Consider the following 24,951-nt stretch of genomic DNA (forward strand, 5'->3'; position numbering starts at 1 on the left):
TGTGTATCATAGTTGTTGCAGTTGGACACCACGGAACAGGTGTTGGGAATATGTTTGATCTATGAGCTAACCAAGTCTATATCATCCAGTATACATTTATCAAGGAGGAAAAGGTGGACTTTTCAGTGAGAAGAAGTATTTTTATGTCCTATTATAATTTGAGTATTTTTAACTCAAAGTATGAGGCAGTGTTCTATTTGTCCGTACTCTATGAGGCATGGTTACGAAGCCCAGGCACAAACTGTCACCCTCTCTTTGGTTCAATATTTATCTGTATTTTTATCCCAAGTGCGATCCCTTAAACTGTTAAACAATAACACCATAGGAAAAGATACTACGGTGGAAGGAAGTATTTCAATTGAATCTATATCAATATACAGTACCAGTCAAAAGTTTTAAAACACCTACTCATTAAGGATTTATTATTTTTACTATTTTTTTTACATTGTAGAATAATAGTGAAGACCTCAAAACTATGAAAAAACACACATGGAGTCATGTAGTAACCAAAAAAGTTTTAAACACTTAGCCACCCTTTGCCTCGATGACAGCTTGGCACACTCTTGGCATTCTCTCAACCAGCTTCACCTGGAATGGTTTTCCAACAGTCTTGAAGGAGTTCCCACATGCTGAGCACTTGTTGGCTGCTTTTCTCAATTTCTCAATTTGGTTGAGGTCAGGGGGGATTGTGGAGGCCAGGTCATCTGATGCAGCACTCCACCACTCTCCTTGGTAAAATAGCCCTTACACAACCTGGAGGTGTGTTGGGTCATTGTCCTTTTGAAAGACAAATGATAGTCCCACTAAGCCCAAATCAGATGGGATGGAATATATCGCTGCAGAATGCTGTGGTTGCCATGCTGGTTAAGTGAGCCTTGAATTCTAAATAAATCACTGTCAGTTTCACCAGCAAAGCACCATCACACCTCTTCCTCCATGCTTCACGGGGGGAACCATACATGCAGAGATCATTCGTTCACCTACTCTGCATCTCACAAGACACGGCGGTTGGGACCAACAAGCTCCCATTTGGACTCCAGACCAAAGGACAGATTTCCACTGGTCTGATGTCCATTGATTGTGTTTCTTGTCCCAAGCCAAGACTCTTCTTCTTATTGTTGTCCTTTAGTAGTGGTTTCTTTGCAGCAATTCGACCATGGAGCTCTGATTCACAGTCTCCTTTGAACAGTTGATGTTGAGATGTCTGTTACTTGAACTCTGTGAAGCATTTATTTGGGCTGCAATTTGAGACTGGTAACTCTAATGAACATATCCTCTGCAACAGAGGTAACTCTGGGTCTTCCATTCCTGTGGTGGTCCTCATGAGAGCCAGATTCATCATAGCGCTTGATGGTTCTTGCGACTACACTTGAAGAAACGTTCAATGTTTTTGAAATGTTCCTTAGTGACTGACCTTCCGGTCTTAAAATTATGGACTATTTTTTTTCTTTGCTTATTTGAGCTGTTCTTGCCATAATATGAACTTGGTCTTTTACCAAATAGGACTATGTTCTGTATACCACCCCTACCTTGTCACAACACAACTGATTGGATGAAACGCATTAAGGAAAGAAATTCCACAAATGAACTTTTAACAAGGCGCTGTTAATTGAAATGCATTCCAGGTGACTACCTCATGAAGCTGGTTGAGAGAATTCCAAGAGTGTGAAAAGCTGTCATCAAGGCAAAGGGTGGCTACCTTGAAGAATCTCAACTATAAAGCATATTTTAATTTAACACTTCCTTGGTTGCTACATTATTCCATATGTGTTTTTTTCATCGTTGTGATGTCTTCACTATTATTCTACAATGTAGAAAATAGTCAAAGAAAAACTCTTGAATGAGGTTCTAAAACTTTTGGCCGGTAGAGTGTGTGATTAAGCAAAGGTAGACCATCTACTGTGGATTTTAACAATATAGGAGACAAAAGCAGCAGATGGTGACTGTTCCTTCTCCTGATGCTGTTAGGAATGTGAGGGGGTATGTGTGGAGGGCCGTTTCCTGTGTCAATGGTTGTCGTGTCGGATGGGGTTGGCTGTATTTATTTATCAAGGGAGGGTTTGCTTGGGGGCTAAAATGTGTTCCATTTATTTGGTTAATGCTACCTTGGGCTGAACAACAAAATGTTGTATTTTAAACTTGGCATACAATGCCACCATGTGGCCATATAATGCAAGTTGTAATAAGGAGAACTGTTATTTTTTATTTTGAAATCATATTAAAGTAATTGAGTACTGTCTGTGTTCGTGGCTCTTAGTTGACCAGTTTGATGGGCTCTGTTGGAAGGGGTGGAGGTCAGTCATGTTGAGCAGATTGTGGGGTGAATTAGGCACTGCAGAGTTCAAAAGGTTTTGATGCCAAAGTTTATACATGCATTTATGCTTTGTACTGTGTGTTTCTATCTGAAAATAATCTTATAGCTACCATCTAATTGAAGATTATGCAAAAATAACTACTCTTGATATTACAGAATGAATAACTTATTTCCCAGCTAGGTCACATACAGAATACTCCGGTGTCTTCCCCACCCAATACGAGAAAAGCGCTTAAGCTTGAGACGCAGGTAAAACCGGTATAATGTGTCTTTAGTTGGCAGTCATTAACTGTCTTGTATGCATTTGATTTGCATGTAAGAGTTTCCAACAGCTCAAAGTCCTCCTGGTGTTAGGAAGGTAACTTTGCATTTGCATGGGGCTTCCTTGGTATGGAGCTTCGACGGGCAAGTTGCAGTAGCTAACACTCTTCAGTGTGTCTTATTCCAGTACAGGCATCAACAGAAATCTGACACCAGTGAATTCTGCAGGAAGGCAGAAATCAGTTGGGAAAATAAAATACTGATTCACCTTCATTTTCTGTAATGTTTGATTCTGTACACAACTTCATTCAACAAACAATACAAGGTCACTCTTGGTAAGCTAATAGTTTATTTACAGGTCTTCCTGAACATCAACATGGGTCTCCAGTTGAGCTTCTCTCTGAATATGGAAGCACTAACATCTCTGCAAACTGCAAGGGGCTTGACCTACTCACTTTCATCTGAGGCAATGGCATGTTAGTGGCAATTGTTTACAAGTGGGATCTTTAGATTTCATTCGTATTAGATGACTGTTTTAAACATCTCTTCAAATTCAAGTATTTCATCAAAAGATAAAATGTTCAAAAGGTACTGGAAGCCTAAGTCTTAACCACAAATCAAACTCATTTCTTCCTACTACGATGCACATGGGAGTATGTTTAGCAAGTACTGACTCAAAAGGTTTGACAAATGGCCAAAATTCACACCCAGCAATAAGACACAGAAGTCCACCTAACATGTACAGCAGGTAGCAGAGATACATGGTTTTCACAATTCCACTCAGCATGCATATATGTGTTTAGGGAGAGTATTTGCAATGTAATAAGCGTGAACCAGTCCACACCCGTCTTAGGTAAGATTGTATCTATGTTTCAGGAGGACTGCTTATTTTGAAATGCTATTCAATTCTCTATTCTCTTGTTTAGATTAGTTACCCCAGAGAACATATGATGAACTGGTTTTCAGAAAGACAAATTCAGTGGTGCAAGGACATCTTTTCTCACACTGCGTTGTGCTGGTATGCATGAGGAAAGTGGTGGCTCTCTCACGTCAAGACAAGACTGATCTGTAGACTAACACGTTCTCTGATAAAGACCAGAGAAGAGGAAATGTAAGCAAAACATATTTACAGTATTTAAATGGTCACAGCAATTTTACACAATCGTTACAAAACATCCCAACAAGACCAGGCAATTGCTAGGCTGTGTCACAGACGATCAGAGTCCGTAAAACTCATTGGATATAAAACATGACTAAATTAATATGGCTTGAATGATATGGTTCTGTAGCATAAAGATCTGGATGCTCTGTCTCAAGGTAGGTGCAGAAGTTCAACATTGTGCCATGTGCTTATGGCGCCAAGCAATCAACTAAATCTACAACTTCATTTTCATTGGTCGTCCCAGGGCTTGTCTTTTGTATTTATTGCAGAACTGCACGATTTAGGAGCTACTACACAATGATAGACACACTTGTCAAAACTCAAACCAGACAAACAATACAATAATAATAAATAGGACAATGACATGTTCAGTGTTTTCTTTCCCTGTCACTTTACTTCACATCTTATTTTTAATCCAGACCAGGGATCACTGGATGTAATCATTATTTATCATCCAAATGTGTGTATTTGGGCCAAGTAATTTCTGACTTTGGCAAAAAGAAAAATAGTAACACTTTCCCCAAAATTCTACTACCATGTCCTATGGACTTTTTGGATTCTTTGCAAGTATCACAGTAAATTCTACCATGTCCTATGGACTTTCTGGATTCTATGTCATTTATTTGCAAGTATCACAGTAAATTCTACTACCATGTCCTATGGACTTTTTGGATTCTATGCTATTTATTTTAAGTATCACAGTAAATTCACAAAGCCTCATCACATACAATTGTACGTCATCTATCATATATTATTGTTCTTCATCACAATAATACAAAATAAATAGTTGAAATCAGCATATCAACAACTCATCTTTTTTTTAAATCCTAAAGGCTTTACAATGGCTTCTCATGGATGCTTTCCTTATACATATTTTCTTTACAACACCCACAAATGTAAACAAAACCCAATAATGAAAGGAGGAAGCTAGCAACAAATGTTCACAGGAGAGAAACAGAAACTGAACAAAGAGTGGTTGTCTAAGACTGTTCTGTCTGCATGTCTTTTGTAGTGTTTCTCTGAATTGCTCTGCAGGGGTATTTTTGTCCCATGCCTATTTGGGGGGCATGGAGTTATCAGGGGTGCTTGGGGTCACCACCTCCTTGTAGAAATTCTCTACTTGCTCTTTGTACATCTTCATGACCACCGGCCTCTTCAGCTTCATAGTGGGGCCTGAGAGAGAGAAGGAGACAGTCGGATATATAAATCCTGCTGTTATGCTCATCAACACCCGCCACTGGATAGGTGGTGAAAACTACAGTGACGACATGGTCTGTAGTAGACAGAAAGGTCAAACAAAACAATTATATTGAAATGAATGGAAATGAGGCAACATTATGGAAACTTGAGTCTATCTTATATAGTGACCTGGGAAAAACGACATACTGCAGTCCTTCAGGACCAGAAGAGAAGAACATGGCATTAAACAAACATGCACACCGTCCTACCCAGGGCCCCTGCCCAGGCTGCTCCCCGCCCCGCTCACCCAGCTCTCCCCCAGGGATGGAGAAGTCCTGGTTTAGGATGGTCCACTTCTGGATGCGCTGGGCGTTGGAGGTGGCCTTCTCGTTCACGCGGTTGATACCCTCCTGGATAGCGGCATGGATGACCGGGTCACGCCCACCGGCGATCTCTGAGACCCGCATGGCGTTGCTGCCCAGCTTCCGGCACAGCTCTACGGCCTCGGGCATCAGCTCATCTTCAGGAGCACCAGTGTCTCCGTTCACCTGGCACTGAGGGGTAAAGAGACAGATGTTTTATTCGGGAAGGAGTCCTGAAACAAAAAAAAACATTTTCTTAGAAGGTTGTTTTGCTCATGAATAATTTATCTTTTGTCAATGAATCTTATTAACTGACAATGATACCATAAAGACTTGCAGTTTGCTAAAATGTCCACCAGGTGGCAGTGGTTAGGCAGAAGTCGTATAACTTACAATAAAGAAGAATTGTGAATAACCCACTATGACCTTGCCCCATCTGGTGATTACATGATAAGGAGCAGCGATGAGGAGTTTATACAGCACTGTGCAATCTCTAATGCAGGCTGCATCTGATTACACATGGTATTTCTCAACTACTAGATACTCTAAAAGTGGCTGTAATAGATAGCCATGATACACAACATATCATCCCTGTTCTGAAGATGTTTTGTCAGAACTTGAAATATGACTTTTGAGATAGGCCATATTGGCATGGGGATTGGGTTTCACACCGACACACAAACAATTCCAAATGGCTCATTCATCCCCTCTCGTCCCCCCCTGTAACTATTCCCCAGGCCGTTGCTTTAAATGACAATATGTTCCTAGTCAACTTACCTGGTAAAATAAAACAATTATAAAACAGTACTGTAGCCAACAGTTCATACCTTAATGGTGAGCAGCATGGCGAGGAACTTCCTCTTGTCTCCAATGAGCATGGCGTTGCTAACCAGCGGCACGGCCTCCTTCACAGCATCTTCAATGGGCACTGGAGGGATGTTCTCTCCACCCGCTGTGATGATCAGCTCTGGACACACATTGAAATGAAAGTTTTTATTTAGGATAAGTTCTCTATATGGAGCCAGACAATAAAATGCTATCTTCTGTGGACTGAGGCTTTAATAAAACATCAGTCTATTCCATTTACAGCTGGGTTCTGATGACCGGGATAGGGTTGGGGGTATTTTACAGATGGGGTTATAGAATGTGTAGAGAAGACTGTACCTTTGATGCGTCCAGTGATGAAGAGGAAGCCGTTGTCGTCGTGTTTGCCCAGGTCTCCAGAATGCAGCCAGCCCTCAGTGTCCAGGGCGTCCTCGGTCTTGTCGGCCTGGTTTAGGTAGCCCATGAAGACGTGGCGTCCCCAGAAGCAGATCTCCCCGTTGCCCTCCTCGTCAGGATTGTTAATCTTAGTCTCACAACCAGGGATCAACTTCCCAACGCTAGGGAGACAAAACATGAATCACTAACTTTCCAGATCTTAATCACCAACACAAAGCATATAAAACAAAAATACTTTCTAAAAGCTGTAATATGTTATTTCAGGTCTTGTGTGTTTAGGCGTATGTGGAGGGTATAGTTACCTGGTGAGGCGGAATGCGTCGGGCAGAGAGATGGTGTGAGGTCCAGTGCTCTCACTCATTCCGTACAGCTCGTACACTGGGATGTCCAGGCTGAGGAAGAACTCCAGGGTATCCTTGGTGATGGGGGCGGCACCTGTGTAACACTTGGTGCAGCGGTCCAGACCCAGAGCCTTACGGACCTTCTTGAACACCAGCTTCTTGGCCAAGCGGTAGTTTATGGGCGTCCTCGCCATAGCTCCATTCCTGAGCAGGCAGAAGAGGAAGCAGGAGTTTAATACAACATCAGAACATGGCTCTCTTCGTACCCCAGGCTATAGTTCACTACTGTGCTGGCATTATTATACTATGCGTGGGCAAGACTACTAATGATCCTGTTCTGTCATCTTTGTGACAAAGTAGTATTCGCCTTGAGGGAAATCGCTGCAAAGTCGGAACCACAGAGGTGGTGAAACAGATCCGCCCCTCCCTACTAAATAGGCCCATGTATAACACATACTGGTTCATCTTGCTGAGGTTGGTCTGCAGACCCACTCCTTTGGCCCAGACCGCCACCTTTCTGCGCACGGTGGACGACTTGGCCCCGACGGACTTCATCTTCTCCTGCATCTTCTCCCAGACACGTGGTACGCCCATGAAGGCTGTGGGACGCACCTCTCTCATTGTGTTAACCAGGGAGCCCTGAGAACAGATAGGAATGGTGCTCAGTCACAACATATACACACACTAAAAGGCACAAAGTGTGTGTGACTGTGTGTGTGGAGTATCACTGACACTAGCATATTGAGAAAGACAGTTCAGCTCCTGAGAATCACATAACTGTTCAAAAGAGTTTGCAATTGCAACGTGCAAAGCTGGCACTTCTTTTTATGCCTTTTCACAGAGAGCAGAAACACTAATGATCTGATCAACGGTGAAACAAAGAGTTGTCTTGTGTGAGGACAGGGTATCATTTTAACTTGTGAAAAAAGTCTGGTCTTAATCTTCCTCCCTTAACTGGATTACACACTAGGTTTATCGAAGATGAGGACAAGGTGATGTAAGGGACTGAATAACAGTCTTCTCAGTGAGATGGAAAAACTAGAAAAATGTCCTCTTGGGATTCTCATGAACGAGAATAGACCTCACCTTCAGTGCGTCTGGCTGGGCGAAGTATGTTGCCCCTCCGACCTTCATGGTGACCCAGATGTCCACCATCTGAGCAGCGATGTGGCTGAGGGGCAGGTAGCTGACCACAATCTCCTGAGACTTGGTGGCTTCTGCCAGCCGGACATAGCGGCCTACTGCGAACGCTGTCCATGTCAGCTGCAGAGGGAGAGACGGTCAGTACAATACAGGTCATTAGCAGGTAAACTCAGACCAAAAGGGGAGTTTGAATAGATGCGAGGCTACATCTTGAGAAGCAACCTTTAAAGGATATTATAAACTGGGTGGTAGAGCCCTGAATGTTGATTGGCTGACAGCTGTGGTATATCAGACCGTATACATGTGTATAACAACATTTTTACTGCTAATTATGTTGGTAACCAGTTTATAATAGCAATAAGGCTCCACGGGGGTTTGTGATATATGGCCAATATACCATGGCTAAGGGCTGTATATCCAGGAACTCCGGGTTGCGTCACGCTTAAGAACAGCCCTTAGCCATGGTATATTATTGCTTAAGTATAGCACTCTGATATCTTTACACTGGCCGTGGGAAACCAAATATGCAACCAAAGACTAGTGTTAGTGGTGGGTGTTCATAGTCAGTGTCACTCACATTGTCGTGGCTGAGCATCACTCCTTTGGGCTGGCCTGTGGTACCTGAAGTGTAGATCAGTGTGCAGCACTGGTTGGGCTTCTGGATAGTGATGATGTCATCCAGCTTTGTGTCGGGCTCATCACGGCCCAGCTCCATAAACTCAGTCCACTGTGCAGACAATACAGGACAGACACATTCAGGATAGAGTGGGGGGGGGAACGAACCTGCAGAAAACGTACTGTGTTATGAACCCTTCTAAAAAAGACACAGAAGGCATGGATCTGTGTTCGGTTGTTCAAATGGAATCTAAATAGTTGACACTCCATTCATACCGTGTAGAGGTTTGGTCTCTTCTCTTTAAGTGCATCTTTGTACTGGATAATGGCTTTCAAGTGTGGCAGCTTGTCTTGAACCTGGAGGAAAGACACTCATTTTAGATATCTGGGTCAGATTCCACAGTGGTGGAATAGACTAAAACGTAAAAGGTATCCCTGCAGAATTAATACATCAAATCACCTTACATCCTTGCCATCCTCTAGGCTTACCTGTAGGATCTTCTGCAGCTGCTTGTGATTCTCCACCACAATGATGTTGGCCTTGCAGTTCTCTGCTACATACTGGCATGCATCTGGGGAGTTCGTGGTGTAGATGCCCACTGCAAACCCACTGGCAACACAAGAGAAAAACAGTACAGCGAGTTATGTTGCCTTTATGTTCCATCAAACTCAAAAAAGATTCCTTTCCTACAGACAGGTTTGGCAACTCTGCTAAGAAAGAATGTTGTTCAGAAGGTTATGATCATCATGAAAGAAGAAGACAACAGGTGAGGCATTGATCCACCCAGAACAGTAAGTTACTGTAAGTCTAACTTATCTCTGCCAATTACACATGGCATATGTTCTCACATTAACCAGTTCTGACAGTGGGAAACACTCCAAGCTCTAAATTAACTTTGATTTGTTTTGACATACTGTATGGAGTTTGGAGGTCTGATCATGCTCTACAGAGTTTTGGTTTCTGATTATAGCTATTTGCTGATACAACTGAAAAGCAAGGACAGAGTAGTCATTGTGTTTGGCATACCTCAGCGATCTATCAAACTGTTTTAATGTGTGCAACAGGCTACATGCTGAATTCAAGGTCATGCACTATGCCGCTCTGACAGGCTCATAGGTCATATCTCATCATGTCTTTGGTTGTGGTCATTTAAGATGCTTACACAATCTGGATGAGGCCTACAGTATATCAGTGAGCGGGAACCCTTCTGCACATCACACATACTTACATGACGGGGCTAGTGTAAGTAACAGGGAGTGTGTCAGACCCCCCCCCCCCCCCCCCCCAAAACAGGAGTAGAGGGACTCACCCAGCCAAAATGGCAGCAATGTCAGAAATGAACCACTCAGCAGAGTTAAAGCCCAGAATGCCAACCCCATGGTAGCGCTCCAAGCCAAGCTGTGGACAAACACACATACAGCATGAGAATAGATGCACACATACTTGTGTGTGTTTATATAAATAAATATATATGATATAGACACCCCTTCAAATTAGTGGAATGGACTATTTTCAGCCACACCCGTTGCTGACAGGCGTATAAAAATTGAGCACACAGCCATGCAATCTCCATAGACAAACATTGGCAGTAGAATGACCTTACTGAAGAGCTCAGTGACTTTCAACGTGGCACCATCATAGGATGCCACCTTTCCAACACTGTGTCACATTTCTGCTCTGCTCGAGCTGCCCTGGTTAACTGTAAGAGCTGTTATTGTGAAGTAGAAACGTCTAGGAGCAACAACGGCTCAGCTGCGAAGTGGTAGGCCACACATGCTCACCTCCAAGTGCTGAAGTGCGTAAAAATAGCTTATCCTCCGTTGCAACACTCATTACCTAGTTCCAAACTGCCTCTGGAAGCAACGTCAGCACAAGAACTGTTTGTCGAGATCTTCATGAAATGGGTTTCCATGGCCAAGCAGCCGCACACAAGCCTAAGATCCCCATGTGCAATGCCAAGCGTTGTCTGGAGTAGTGTATAGCTCGCCTTCTACCTTCTCAGACTGTTAGCTAACGGTTGTGGCTAACAAAACAAATGAAATATATTAGCTAAATGTTAGCCAGCATTTGTGAACAATCTCCCTTGTTGAACGCACCTCAGGGGTCAGCAATCTTTTTCATGTGGAGTGCCAATTTACCTTACCATTTTTTACCTTGCCTTCTACACTCGCATCGAGGCAAGCAACACGGAACCATGCTTGAATGCACCAGCTGTTCCGGTCGACTGTGTGATCACGCTCTCCATAGCTGAAGACGACCTTAAAACGGGTTAACATTCACAAGGCCGCAGGGCTAGACGGATTACCAGGATGTGTAATCAGAGAATGCGCTGACCAGCTGGCAAGTGTCTTCACCGACATTTTCAACCTCTCCCTGACCCCGTCTGTAATACCTACACGTTTCAAGCAGACAACCATAGTCCCCGTTTCCAAGAATGCCACGGTAACCTGCCTAAATGACTATCACCCCATAGCACGCACAACTGTAGCCATGAAATGCAGGTCATGGCTCACATCAACAACATCATCCCAGACACCATGGACCCACTCCAAGCCGCCCCAACAGATCCACAAATGACGCAATCTCTATTGCAGTCCACACTGCCCTTTCCCACTTGGACAAAAGGAACACCTATGTTAGAATGCCATTCATTGACTACAGCTCAGTGTTCAACACCATAGTGCCCTGGAAGCTGATCACTACGCTAAGATCACTGGGACTGAACATCTCCCTCACTGGATCCTTCCTGACAGGCCGCCCCCAGGTGGTGAGGGTAGGCAACAACAGTGGCCCGTCAGGGGTGCGTGCTTAATCCCTTCCTGTACTCCCTGTTCAACCATGACTGCGTAGCTGCACACGACTCCCAACACCATCACATTAAGTTTGCAGACGACACGACAATGTTCACCGACAACGAGACAGCCTATAGGGGAGGTCAGAGACCTGGCAGTGTGGTGCCAGGACAACACCTCTCCCTCAACGTCAGTAAGTTAAAAGGTGCCGATTGGGATTGAGGGCCGAGCAGGCGCCCATTCACATCGACGGGGCTGTAGTGGAGCGGGTCAAGAGCTTCAAGTTCCTCGGTGTCCACATCACTAAGGCTCTATCATGGTTCAAACAAACCAACACTGTCGTAAAGAGGGCATGACAATGCCTCTTCCCCCTCATGAGGCTGAAAAGAATTGGCATGGGCCCTCAGACCCTCAAAAATGTCTACATCGGCACCATTGAGAGCATCTTGGATGCGTAACCGCTTGGTATGGCAACTGCTTGGCATCTGACCGCAAGGCTCTAGAGGGTAGTACATACGGCCCAGTACATCACTGGGGCTGAGCTCCGTGCTATCCAGGACCTCTGTACCGGGCAGTGTCAGATGAAGGCCCAAAACATTTTCTGATTCCTGCCACCCAGGCCACAGACTGTTCTCTCTGCTACCACACAGCAAGCAGTACCAATGTACCATGTCTGGAACAAACAGGACCCTCAACATCATCTACCCCCAAGCCATAAAACTTCTAAACACCTGGACTACCTGAATGGACCGCTCTTGCACACACTCTGGACTCTACCCACACCAACACACTAAAACATACACTGCTGCTACTGTTTATCATCTACCCTGTTGCCTAGTCACTTTACCCATACCTATATGTACAGTACATAGCTACCTCAATGACCTCGTACCCCCGCACATCGACTTGGTACTGGTACTCCCTATATATAGCCATGTTATTTAAAAATATATAGCCAAGTTATTTATTCACTGTGTATTTATGTCACTATTTGCATTTGATTTTTGTTTCGTTTTTACCTCATCTTCTTTGTTGAAAAAGGACCCGCAAGTAAGCATTTCACTGTTAGTCTACACCCGTTGCCTCAAGCATTTGACAAATACATTTTGATTTGGAAAGATTTTTCTAATACTTTGAGGAACTATTGTCATTGTCAATGGATGTAAAAACAGACTTTGTTAACTTGCCGTTTGAGGTTAAGCATTTTTTTATTTGAGAAGCTCCACAGCTCATTAGTGGTGGCGAGTTGAGACAAATCAGAAATACTAAATCAGAAGTAGCTAGAATTCTTATTGGCCCAACATAGGCTCTCTCAATCAATGTAAACATGTCTTCTGGCGCTCCTACGTTTAAGTCCACAGCAGTTCTCTTTTGTTTGTCTTGATATTTAGTTTGAGGATACATTGTTTCCAAGCCAACAGAACTTTCTCTCATACTTAGTTTCTCTGTTGCAATGTCGCACTTAAGGAACTGACGTCGATGAGCCATTCTTATGACTGGAGAAGTGGAGACATGAGCACCAAGAAAGTGCTTCATAAAATAAATCATTTTACAGTTCTCATCTGTATGTAACACTCGATAACTACACACATGTTTTGTTATGGGTTCTCTCTTGCCACATTGTTCTGACATGCAATGTACAGCAGTCAAGTGTCAGCAGAGTTGGTCCATGCGTTTGGTCTCACCTTGAGGAAGCTCTTGGCAGCGGTGCGACAGGCCTGGTAGTACTCCTGGTAGTTGATGGTCTTGGTCTGCTCTCCCTCCTTCCAGCCCAGGGCAGTGTAGCTGCCAAACCTCTCCACAGCGGTCTTAAACATCTGGTCTACGGTGAGTGGGGGCTCAGAGGCAAAGCCTGACTCCCCCATCCTCAGCTTCACCTCTCCGTCCCCGCTCGATGTCCACAAGTCTGGCTTAGCCACCGCCAGGGACAGAGAGTCTGGCCGCTGGGCATTCACTGAGGGAGAGGAGAGAGAAGGGTTTCGGTTTTTTTTAACCAAGGCAAGTCAGTTGAGAAGGTGAAGGAAAAGTGTGATTTGTGAGCTTTGCTTAGACTGAAGTTTGTATAGCACCTCAGAAAATAGGAATATTGTGGGGATAAATTGTGTGAGCTGATTTAAAGATGCTCTTGCTCCATCCTGCCAGTTTGGTGATGGCAAATGGCATACATTGATTTGTCTGTCTGCAATTTGTCAGATGGAACCCGAACCCGTGAGGAAGTCAAACTAATCCCTTTGAAATGGGGTGCCTCCTGCTTACACCAGCACTCACAGAAATGAGCTTAGACACTCTTTAGGGACAGGATGGAGGCTGCTCGGACTTCTGCTCTTAAATCTCAGTTGCCATTTGTACACTTGTGTTTCCTCCTCTGTTGTCTGCATTGATGGTGGAGAGCCAGAGGCAGTGGGTTTAGGTGACCCTGGCCTGGAACCCAGCCTCTACCAGTACACAGACCGAGCCCAGTCCCGTATGAGATATACCAATCAGCACACAAACGCCAGACACCACAAGGTAACCCCTACAAAGCCCAGGCACACAGATCTCACAAGGAGAGGACTCACTAAAAGGAACGAACAAGACAACAGGAACTATTATATATTGGCCTATATGGATAGGGCTAAATTGTAATGTTTCTTACAGAAGAAATATAGAAAGCATATGCATAACCATTGTAGCAATTAAAAAGAGAACAGTTTGGAGATTATGGGAAAATTCTTAGACTAAAAAGGTCAGGACAACAGTTCATCTGACAAGACTGAATCCAAACATTACACTTCATTTTATGTGCATTTCACATTTACTGTACTTTGCCTCATTTGTTAATTAGGAAATGTGAAAATACTCTGGATACATTCAGTAACAAAAATATTCCAGGAAAATGTGGGTGTTTCCAGGGGTCCACAGCTCTCCAAAGTGTGCACAGTTCTTAAGGATTTTCAATGCACCTTTATGACTAAAAGAGTCTTCAACTATAAAAAGGTGCCTTTCTTTTGAGCTCTCCAAGCTGTGTCGGCGAGGAACTAGAGCAAGCAAACGTGTCGTTGTGCTTGGAACACAGCCCTGCTTTACACAATTACTATTGCTTACGCAATCCAAAAATGGTCCATTTTAAATATCAAAATCAGGGTCAGGTGGGCATAATTTCTTCACAATACAAACATACTGTAGGCTCATTCTGTTTACGACTACCCAGGGTATAACGCCATGTCATCTTGTAACTATGCTGAACAAAAATAAACATTTAACATTTAAGATTTTACTGAATTAGAGTTCATATAAAGAAATCAGTCAATTGTAATAAATTAATTAGGCCCCAATCTATGGGTTTCACATGACTGGGCAGGGGCACAGCCATGGATAGGCCTAGGAGTGCATAGGCCTACCTACTGGGAAGCCAGGCCCAACCACTGGGGAGCTAGGCCCAGCCAATCAGAATGAGTTTTTCCCCACAAAAGGACTTTATTACAGACAGAAATACTCCTCAGTTTCATCAGCTGTCCGGGTGGCTGGTCTCAGTTGATCCCGCAGGTGAAGAAGATTGATATGGAGTTCCTGGGCTGGCGTGGTTAAACGTGGTCTGCGGTTGTGAGGCCGGTTGGACATAATGCCGAATTCTCTAAAACGACGTTGGAGATGGTTTTTGGTAGAGAAATTAACATTAAATGATCTGGCAACAGCTCTGGTGGACATTCCTGCAGTTGCCATGCCAATTGCACTCCCTCAAAACGTGAGACATCTGTGGCATTGTGTTGTGTGACAAAACTGCACATTTTAGAGTGGCCTCTTATTGTGCCCAGCACAAGGTGCACCTGTGTAATGATCATGCTGTTTAATTAGCTTCTTGATATGCCACACCTGTCAGGTGGATGGATTATCTTGGCAAAGAAGAAATGCTCAGTAACAGGGATGTAAACAAATTTGTGCACAACATTTTATTGAATAAGCTTTTTGTGATTGCGGAACATTTCTGGGATCTTTAAGCTCATGAAACATGGGAACAACACTTTTCATGTTGTGTTTATATTTTTGTTCAGTATACATCAAACAGTGATCATGAACCTTGACACTATATTACATATATAGAGTATAATGACATGGAAATGCGAAGTGCACATTTGGACTTTCTTGTATGACATCAAAGCAGTATTTTTTATAATCCACAACATCTCATTTTTCAAAATACATCAAGTCCTTGTAATGTATAGCATTTCCCTCACTGCCCCCCCCCCCCGCAAATGTTGCCAAATTATCAGGAGGGATGGGGGCAACGTCACACACAGTGCTCAAATTCAGAACGTCTGGCAGTCAAAACCCATACAGAGCTGTGAAGCGGAGATCCTGAGCTATGACGTCATGTATAACATGTTACTGTACAGCCACTGCATTCCAATGTAGGCCCTTATCAATGACATAATGTGCCATTTTCAACCTGTATACAGGTAGGGGTGTCAAGGGTTAATGGGGGCCATTAGCCAGAGACAAACAGAAGCTGTAACTCACCTAGTAGTATTAGTCTTATCAGCAATTTTTCAAATGTCACTATGATAAGACTAGAACTATAGATAATCCCTGTCACTATGATAAGACTAGAACTATAGATAATCCCTGTCACTATGATAAGACTAGAACTATAGATAATCCCTGTCACTATGATAAGACTAGAACTATAGATAATCCCTGTCACTATGATAAGACTAGAACTATAGATAATCCCTGTCACTATGATAAGACTAGAACTATAGATAATCCCTGTCACTATGATAAGACTAGAACTATAGATAATCCCTAGTCACTATGATAAGACTAGAACTATAGATAATCCCTGTCACTATGATAAGACTAGAACTATAGATAATCCCTGTCACTATGATAAGACTAGAACTATAGATAATCCCTGTCACTATGATAAGACTAGAACTATAGATAATCCCTGTCACTATGATAAGACTAGAACTATAGATAATCCCTGTCACTATGATAAGACTAGAACTATAGATAATCCCTGTCACTAGACTGAACTATAGATAATCCCTGTCACTATGATAAGACTAGAACTATAGATAATCCCTGTCTAGAACTATAGATAAGACTAGAACTATAGATAATCACTATGATAAGACCCTGTCACTATGATAAGACTAGAACTATAGATAAACTATGATAAGACTAGAACTATAGATAATCCCTGATCACTATGATGATAAGACTAGAACTATAGATAATCCCTGTCCTGATCTAGAACTATAGATAATCCCTGTCACTATGATAAGACTAGAACTATAGATAATCCCTGTCACTATGATAAGACTAGAACTAGAACTATAGATAATCCCTGTCACTATGATAAGACTAGATAAACTATAGATAATCCCTGTCACTATGATAAGACTAGAACTATAGATAATCCCTGTCACTATGATAAGACTAGAACTATAGATAATCCCTGTCACTATGATAAGACTAGAACTATAGATAATCCCTGTCACTATGATAAGACTAGAACTATAGATAATCCCTGTCACTATGATAAGACTAGAACTATAGATAATCCCTGTCACTATGATCTAGAACTATAGATAATGACTAAGACTAGAACTATAGATAATCCCTGTCACTATGATCACTATGATAAGACTAGAACTATAGATAATCCCTGTCACTATGATAAGACTAGAACTATAGATAATCCCTGTCACTATGATAAGACTAGAACTATAGATAATCCCTGTCACTATGATAAGACTAGAACTAAGATAATCCCTGTCACTATGATAAGACTAGAACTATAGATAATCCCTGTCACTATGATAAGACTAGAACTATAGATAATCCCTGTCACTATGATAAGACTAGAACTATAGATAATCCCTGTCACTATGATAAGACTAGAACTATAGATAATCCCTGTCACTATGATAAGACTAGAACTATAGATAATCCCTGTCACTATGATAAGACTAGAACTATAGATAATCCCTGTCACTATGATAAGACTAGTAGATAATCCCTGTCACTATGATAAGACTAGAACTATAGATAATCCCTGTATGATAAGACTAGAACTATAGATAATCCCTGTCACTATGATTTTAAAGTGATAAGACTAGAACTATAGATAATCCACTTCACTACTATTTAGATATAGATAATCCCTGTCACTATGATAAGACTAGAACTATAGATAATCCCTGTCACTATTTTAAAGTGTGTGAAAGCTTTATTTAGATAAGGGGACCTACTCCCTCCCATGTTCTGTGTTGACTATGAAGCCTCTGAAAAGCACTCTAAAACGAAAAGATCAACAGTGAAACGTGGGGTCATGTGACCTTGTGTTAGGCTGACCCCGTTTCCAAAGAGCGCTGTGTTTCTGTGTACTGTCAACAGGACTGAGCTGTGGGTGGAACCTTCTGGGAGTTCAGACAGGACCATTTATGACCAATCACTTCTTTACTAGTCAACAGAAGCACATTGCCACAGTCATGCTGCCACTCTGCCAGGTCCTGAGGCTACAGTTACTGGACTGCACTTCAGGTGGATGGACGGTAGAGGAGAATGCCCTACTGATTTGCTGTAACATAGGGTTTACTGACCAACTGACACAAATCTCAATTGAACTGTGCTTTTAATGAAATGTGTGAATACCTTCATTTAGGATAGCATAGAACTATTTCATCTAATTTGGGGTTTTATATATGCCAGTATGCAGCTTATAAAACGGGTTGTCATACCAAGTGTGTGTGGAATGTTGAAGGATGAATGTTCTTGACTTGAGTCTGAGGAAACAGGAAAAGGAAGTTGGCACGTACAGGCACCAAGGGCGGACTTCCCTTCCCTTAGGGCCATTCCCTCAAAGTTCCAAATGGGGACAATTCATTTGGTCTACCGCAAAATGAATGCACTGGTCTAACTTCTGTAGCCATGTGCCAACCTCAAGAGTGTGTGTGAACCACTATGTTTGTGTACGCTCTAACTGTTGTAACCCTGTTTTCTAAATGTATTTGTGTCCCATGTAAATGCTGTCCTTGTGGTGTTTGCCATGTAAATGTGTGAGTGTGTAGGTCAGCTCACCTGTCTGTGTGTGTGTGGGCCATTCAGTGGGGATGTCTGTGGGATTGTTGGTGAGCTCAGTGTTGGCCCCAGTCTCCGCTTCCCTCTCACCGGCTGACTCCTCCTCTGATGACTCACTGAGGGGAAAAACGTTATAAACAATGTTAAGTAGATTCCCAGTCCTGTCCTAGTGAACTCTGCTGCCACGTCTAAGATTGATGGAGGAAACCTTTCAGTGTGTCAGAGGCTAACGTCCCCAAGAATCTGTCTTGCAAACTGACTCTAAACATGTTTACATTGCTGATTTGACAGAGTATAAGGACTGTTTTCCATCTTTGAGTGATATAAGTAGGTCAAATATCTCTGAGCTGTCATTTAAAGGGATAAACTATATATACACAAAAGTATGTGGACACCCCTTCAAAATGGATGAATTCTGCAATTTGAGCCGATTGGGAGCCAGGCCTAATCGCCCAACATCAGTGCCCAACCTCACGAATGCTCGTGGCTGAATGGAAGTAAGTTCCCGCAGCAATGTTCCAACATCCAGTAGAAAGCCTTCCTAGAAGACCATCTCCATATTAATGATTTTGGAATGAGATGTTCGATGAACATCCTTTTAGTCATGTAGTGTTCTTCGGGCTTTTGGCAACGAGGCCCTTTATCTACTTCCTCAGAGTCAGATTAACTAGTGGATACCATTTTTATGTCTCTTATTTCAGTATGAATGTAAATGTAAGACAGATTCTGGGGAAGCACATAAAAGGTCCTCATTGCCAAAATCCCGAAGTATCCCTTTAATGTGGGATTATTAAGACCGTGAAAGGTTGCAGGTCATCGTTTTTCCTGTGTGACGAGAGCCTTTCGATCAACAGTCCAAACATGAGTCACGCCATCAGACCAGAGACAATGGTTTCAGGTCAGGTACGTACTTGGCTGTGGAATCCATAGTGACTTCATCCAGTGAAGCAATGCTGTCCCCGGTGCCACAGGATGACTGCAGGTTGCTGGCGTCCCTGGCGGGGTCCATTACCACGACTGTGGACATGGCAGCGGGTTCACACACAATCACTGGGAGAGATAGAGATAGGGGACAGTGTAAGAAACAGCATATGACTCATTCACACAACATGACATGCAAATCTCGGGGCTGAGTTTCCCCAGCGGTAAGTGATTTGAGCAGGTTTTGAGAGAGTGACAAATGTGACACAAATGGCACTAGTCCTTCCTTACAGTAGCACCTGCTTCTTGGTCACACAGTGGAACTGTCAGTAGCATGTGACTGCCAAACGGCTCACAAGACACCCACCACTGTGCTGCATGTGCTGTCACAGGGTCATGCTCTGGACTCAAATAGGTACATAGATCCAAGAGCTCCTGTAGACTGAACTGTGTTTTTGTCCCCATAAATCACTGTTTTTGAACAATGAGGCATCCAATTAAGTAGCTTCTTTCAGCCAAAATAAATGAACCATGTTTTTTCAGTGTGGTCCTTTCCCAAATCAGAGGAAGGATAAATGAATATTTGGGCCATATCGTGTTATGAAACCCCCCTTTCAGAGATATAAAGCCATGTGGACACATGACAACAGGCGGGAAAGCAGAGGTTGCATAAGATGGACTCATTTAGTTGGCTGGTTCATCTCATCCTTTGGTTATTGAAATTCAAATGGCTCCATCCGTGTGAAAGACACACAGACCCAACCAGAGCCCAGTTCAGCCCCTGTTGATGATCCGCTTGTTCCATCGTGGGTAGTTACCCAACATGGCACAGGAAACACGTCAGCGCCCTAGAACAATAACCATGACCGCCCCACCAGCACGTAACTCCCGCCCACTCTCCACCCCCTTATTTGAAAGCCAATACCGGCCTAGCTTCTGTTTATCTAGGCCTGGCTCGGTGCGTTGAAAACGCATACCAGTGGCCCTTTCGGCCTATTGTGGAATGGACTATCAAAGTTCACCAGCTGAGGACAATTGAGCAGGGGCGGCAGGAAAGAAAACAGACACCATGGGGGTCAGAGCAGGAAGGCAAATATTCCCCTGAGCCGGGGCAAGGGTGCAGCCAGCGCTCATTAAAACCCAGTCAATATTATAACCTAGTGTTTTGAAGCGGCTAGAAACCCTCAAACTCAAAACCAATGTGTCTGATTCATGGTTCGTTCAAGCACCGTAGCTCAGCAGATCGATAGATTCTACCTCTGCTCCCTCCCTCAGAGGGAGCTGTTAACCTTGAGACTTCACCTCATCATTACACATTCCTGCAGAGCCTGTGAGCTCACCGCTGACACCACAAGCCCCCTGCAACAGCTACCATTGTACTTTCTTCCTTCAGTAACAGAGCGGCTGCAGATTCCCCATGCTCACACACTTGGACAGCTGTGGCCAGGGTTCACACTGCATGGCTGTAATGTATTCTAGTGTGGGAGTTGTATTGTGAGTGGTCCCTGGGGGTTGGGAGGGTGCCGACATGCCTGCATTGGGGGTGGGTGCTATAGACTAAGCCTATAGCTCAGAAAAGGCTCGCTCTCACGCTCAAACTATGTACCTTAATGAGAGAAGGAGATTCTTGATATTTCTGAATGCTGCCTTAAGGCTGATCCTCAGGGGTCTCTCGCTCATGACTGAATAAGTCTCAGGCAGAGCCCTATAGGACTGATTTATGTTTGGATGTGAGGACACATGCCTAACCAATGACCAAGTTCTATTCTCATCCCCTCCAGCTATGACGACCAAGGCTGTGTGTATTTACCTTCACAATGTGCTCACCAATACAAGTCACCAATATATTGTTGTACGATAGAAAGCCATTTCCTTCTCTGTTGATTGAGCCCGGAATGGGTGGTCACCGTCTGACCCCTAACCCCAGAGGAGCAGTTCATTGTAATGCCTGAATGAGGTTGTACATCCCTGCTGATGGCCTGCCAGGGAGATTCCCAGTGAGCATTAAGGGGATGGGCTCAAATGGATTTAGAGTTGCGCGGTTTCATCACGTTAGCAACTGACCGCTGCGTTGCACACAATTAAGAGAGGATTAGGTCCCAAACAGTATGTCTAGTCCACATAACTGCTACAATGTCCATTCATAAAACAAATTGCAAGTATAGACGATTTGGCTGATTATGAGTAGAAGCTTTTCTTGCACACTGCTCTAAAATGGCAACATTAAACACATTTTTAGAAACCAGCATTAACTACAACTTAAACAAATCCTGCACAAAACTGGACATCTCCAAAACCAAGCAGGGGTTCCCCTCTCCCCACACCCAGCATTTAAATACCCCAACCGTAGAGAATTTTAGATGCAAAGGAAGCTACATTAAATCTCTTTCGGTCCCTGTACTTGTCTCTATCCCAGATGGCCATCTCACCCAGCTGCCTAGAGTTGTTTCCAAGGCTGCTAACCCACTGGGGTGAATCAAGTTTCCATCCATTTCACCCAGCTGCCTGGAGTTGTTTCCAAGGCTGCTAACCCACTGGGGTGAATCAAGTTTCCATCCATCTCACCCAGCTGCCTGGAGTTGTTTCCAAGGCTGCTAACCCACTGGGGTGAATCAAGTTTCCATCCATCTCACCCAGCTGCCTAGAGTTGTTTCCAAGGCTGCTAACCCACTGGGGTGAATCAAGTTTCCATCCATCTCACCCAGCTGCCTGGAGTTGTTTCCAAGGCTGCTAACCCACTGGGGTGAATCAAGTTTCCATCCATCCAACCAGCAGCTGTTTCAGGCCCCAATAATGCAGTTAAAACTAGGACTTCTTTGCCTCGCCCAACCCTGTCTGAGCAGCTGTACATGGAGGGCAGGATGCTCCACCCCAGCCAGCTAGCACATATCTGCTGTCGACATGGGCTAATGAGGTGGATGAACCAGTACCACATAAACAGCCTTCAGAGCTGTGGTACATGAGCTGTTCTGAATTCAATAACTTAACTTAAATGTAAGAACTAAACCAAATTCAAACGTTGAACACAGAGAGGGACACAAATTTTGTTTTAAAATGTATTTTACGTAAGGTACACAGAAAACACCAGTCACATCCTAATGAAAATGCCACGATGCCAGAGAAATGCCTTCCCACAAGCCAAAGTCAGAAGACCATGGATATAAAGATGTATTATATGTAACAATCAATGTAAGCTTTCATATCTAGGCTACCCAAGTGAGAGGGAAAACGCCCTCATCACAACATCTGAATGTATATCTAATTCAATGCATAAGAACTTACAGTGCATCCTTGGAAGTAAACTCTTTAGATTCCTTGTTTCAGTTCTGGTTGCCGGTTCTCTGGACTGCTTAAGCACTCTAGTCAGTCAGCTGCTAGACTCAAAATATGCTGGCCTCTCCGCCTCAGTCTACTCTGTGTAACACATCATTAATTTTCAAACGCCTGGTTTGTCCCTCCTCTGAAACCCCACCCTTTCCTGCAGACATCCTTACACACTTCCGCCACTAAGATGCCAACACTACAGCCCTTCTCATTGGCTGAAATGGCTCACACCACAAGACTCGTCCCCCATATATGGTCACTTCAGCTAAATTAATGCAAGAGGGAGGGGAATGGGTGGAATGGAATACTCCTCCCCCCTTCTCTTGGATGATGCGACGAGTCCCCCACCCAACCCATCCCCCTCACACACTTCACTTCCGCAACATACACAACCACACAAAGCAGATATGCTGCTGGGGTTACTACAGGACAAGGAAGGGGAGGTTCCTCAAGCCAGTTTGCTATAGCTACTGCATATAGCAGCTCTGTTGCCTGGGCTTTGATGACGTTCCAGAGATAAACATGCCAACATTGTCAGCCAGACATCTGTATTATACTGACCTATATACTGTAGGCTACATCAAATAAACATCCAGAACTATTGGATCATATTGTCTTCTATCAATTCCATTCATTTATTCCTAGTTAAGATATACAGTGTATTGAGAATGTATTCAGACCCCTTGACTTTGTCACATTACAGCCTTACTCTAAAAATAGTTTTTATTCCCCCTCAATCTACACACAATACCCCATAATGACAAAGCAAAAACTGCTTTTTAGACATTTTTGCAAATGTATTACAAATAAATGGAAATATTAAATTTACATAAGTATTCAGACCCTTTACTTAGTACTTTGTTGAAGCACCTTTGGCAGAGATTACAGCCTCGAGTCTTCTTGGGTATGACACTACAAGCTTGACACACCTGAATTTGGAGAGTGTCTCCCATTCTTCTCTGCAGATCCTACCAAGCTTGGTCAGGTTGGATGGGGGAGAGTCACTGTACAGCTATTTTTCAGGTTTTTCCAGTGATGTTAGATCAGGTTAATGTCATGGCTCTGGCTGGGCCACTGAAGGACATTCAGAGAATTGTCCCAAAGCCACTCCTGCGTTGTCTTGGCTGTGTGCGTCGGGTCATTGTCCTGTTGGAAGGTGCTCGGGACCCAGTCTGAGGTCCCGAGCAGGCATCAAGGATCTCTCGGTACTTTGCTCCGTTCAACTTTTCCTTGAACCTGACTAGTCTCCGCCGCTGAAAAACATCCCCACATCATGATGCTGCCACCACCATGCTTCACCGTAGGGATGGTATTGGCCAGGTGTTGAGCAGTGCCTGGTTAACTCCAGATGTGACACTTGGAATTCAGGCCAAAGAGTTCAATCTTGGTTTCATCAGACCAGATAATCTTGTTTCTCATGGTCTCAGAGTCTCTAGGTTCCTTTTGGCAAACTCCAAGCTGGCTGTAATGTGCCTTTTACTGAGGAGTGGCTTCCGTCTCGCCACTACCATAAAGGCCTGATTGGTGGAGTGCTGCAGATATGGTTGTCCTTCTGGAAGGTTCTCCCATCTCCACAGAGAAACTCAGAAATTCTGTCAGAGTGACCATTAGGTGCTTGGTCACCTCCCTGACCAAGGCCCTTCTTCCCCGATTGCTCAGTTTGGCCGGGCGGCCAGCTCGAACATCTCTGGAGAGACCTGAAAACAGCTTTGCAGTGACGCTCCCCATCCAACCTGACCGAGCTTGAGAGCATCTGCAGAGAAGAATGGGAGAAACTCCCCAAATACAGATGTGCCAAGCTTGAAGCGTCATACCCAAGAAGATGCGAGGCTGTAATCGCTACCAAGATGCTTCAACAAAGTACTGAGTAAAAGGTCTGAATACTTGTGATACCAGTTTATTTTGTATAAATGAGCAAAAATGACAACAAAAAAACAGTTTTTGCTTTGTCATTATAGGGTATTGTGTGTAGACTGATGGGGGATAAAAACACATTTTAGACTAAGGCTGTTACGTGACAAAGTCAAGGGGTCTGAATACTTTCCAAATGCACTGTATATGAGGGTATGTATAGACATTGTGGACAGTATGTGGATATAATATGTAATATATCTGAAGAATACTTGAATAGAATAGTATATATATACAACAAAAGTTGAATAGCATAGCTTTGACTGACTAGAATACAGTATATACACACATATGAATTGGGTAAAACAGTATGTAAACATTATTAAAATGACCAATGTT

At 43.5% G+C, this 24,951-nt stretch overlaps 1 protein-coding gene across 2 annotated transcripts in view; it reads right to left on the minus strand.

The window, feature by feature from the left end:
- Positions 1-2,905: 2,905 nt before the first annotated feature.
- The window catches only part of acsbg2 (acyl-CoA synthetase bubblegum family member 2), a 29,305-nt gene continuing 7,259 nt past the window's right edge, over positions 2,906-24,951 (minus strand). The window contains exons 1-15 of one of the 2 annotated variants that reach the window (XM_046300937.1): positions 22,660-22,825; positions 19,368-19,506; positions 18,457-18,572; positions 13,077-13,345; positions 9,909-9,997; positions 9,088-9,208; positions 8,875-8,955; positions 8,561-8,710; positions 7,927-8,103; positions 7,298-7,479; positions 6,802-7,044; positions 6,443-6,660; positions 6,106-6,245; positions 5,224-5,470; positions 2,906-4,910 (exon numbers count right to left, since the gene is read on the minus strand). In XM_046300937.1, coding sequence (XP_046156893.1) covers positions 4,792-4,910; positions 5,224-5,470; positions 6,106-6,245; positions 6,443-6,660; positions 6,802-7,044; positions 7,298-7,479; positions 7,927-8,103; positions 8,561-8,710; positions 8,875-8,955; positions 9,088-9,208; positions 9,909-9,997; positions 13,077-13,345; positions 18,457-18,572; positions 19,368-19,506; positions 22,660-22,666 — 2,298 coding nt within the window. In that variant the 5' untranslated portion in view covers positions 22,667-22,825 and the 3' untranslated portion in view covers positions 2,906-4,791. Of the gene's footprint in view, positions 4,911-5,223; positions 5,471-6,105; positions 6,246-6,442; positions 6,661-6,801; positions 7,045-7,297; positions 7,480-7,926; positions 8,104-8,560; positions 8,711-8,874; positions 8,956-9,087; positions 9,209-9,908; positions 9,998-13,076; positions 13,346-18,456; positions 18,573-19,367; positions 19,507-22,659; positions 22,826-24,951 lie in introns of those variants that run through there. The other variant, XM_046300938.1, reaches the window with a different exon arrangement.

Source organism: Oncorhynchus gorbuscha, linkage group LG15 (assembly GCF_021184085.1).
Source record: "Oncorhynchus gorbuscha isolate QuinsamMale2020 ecotype Even-year linkage group LG15, OgorEven_v1.0, whole genome shotgun sequence".
Lineage (NCBI taxonomy): Eukaryota > Metazoa > Chordata > Actinopteri > Salmoniformes > Salmonidae > Oncorhynchus > Oncorhynchus gorbuscha.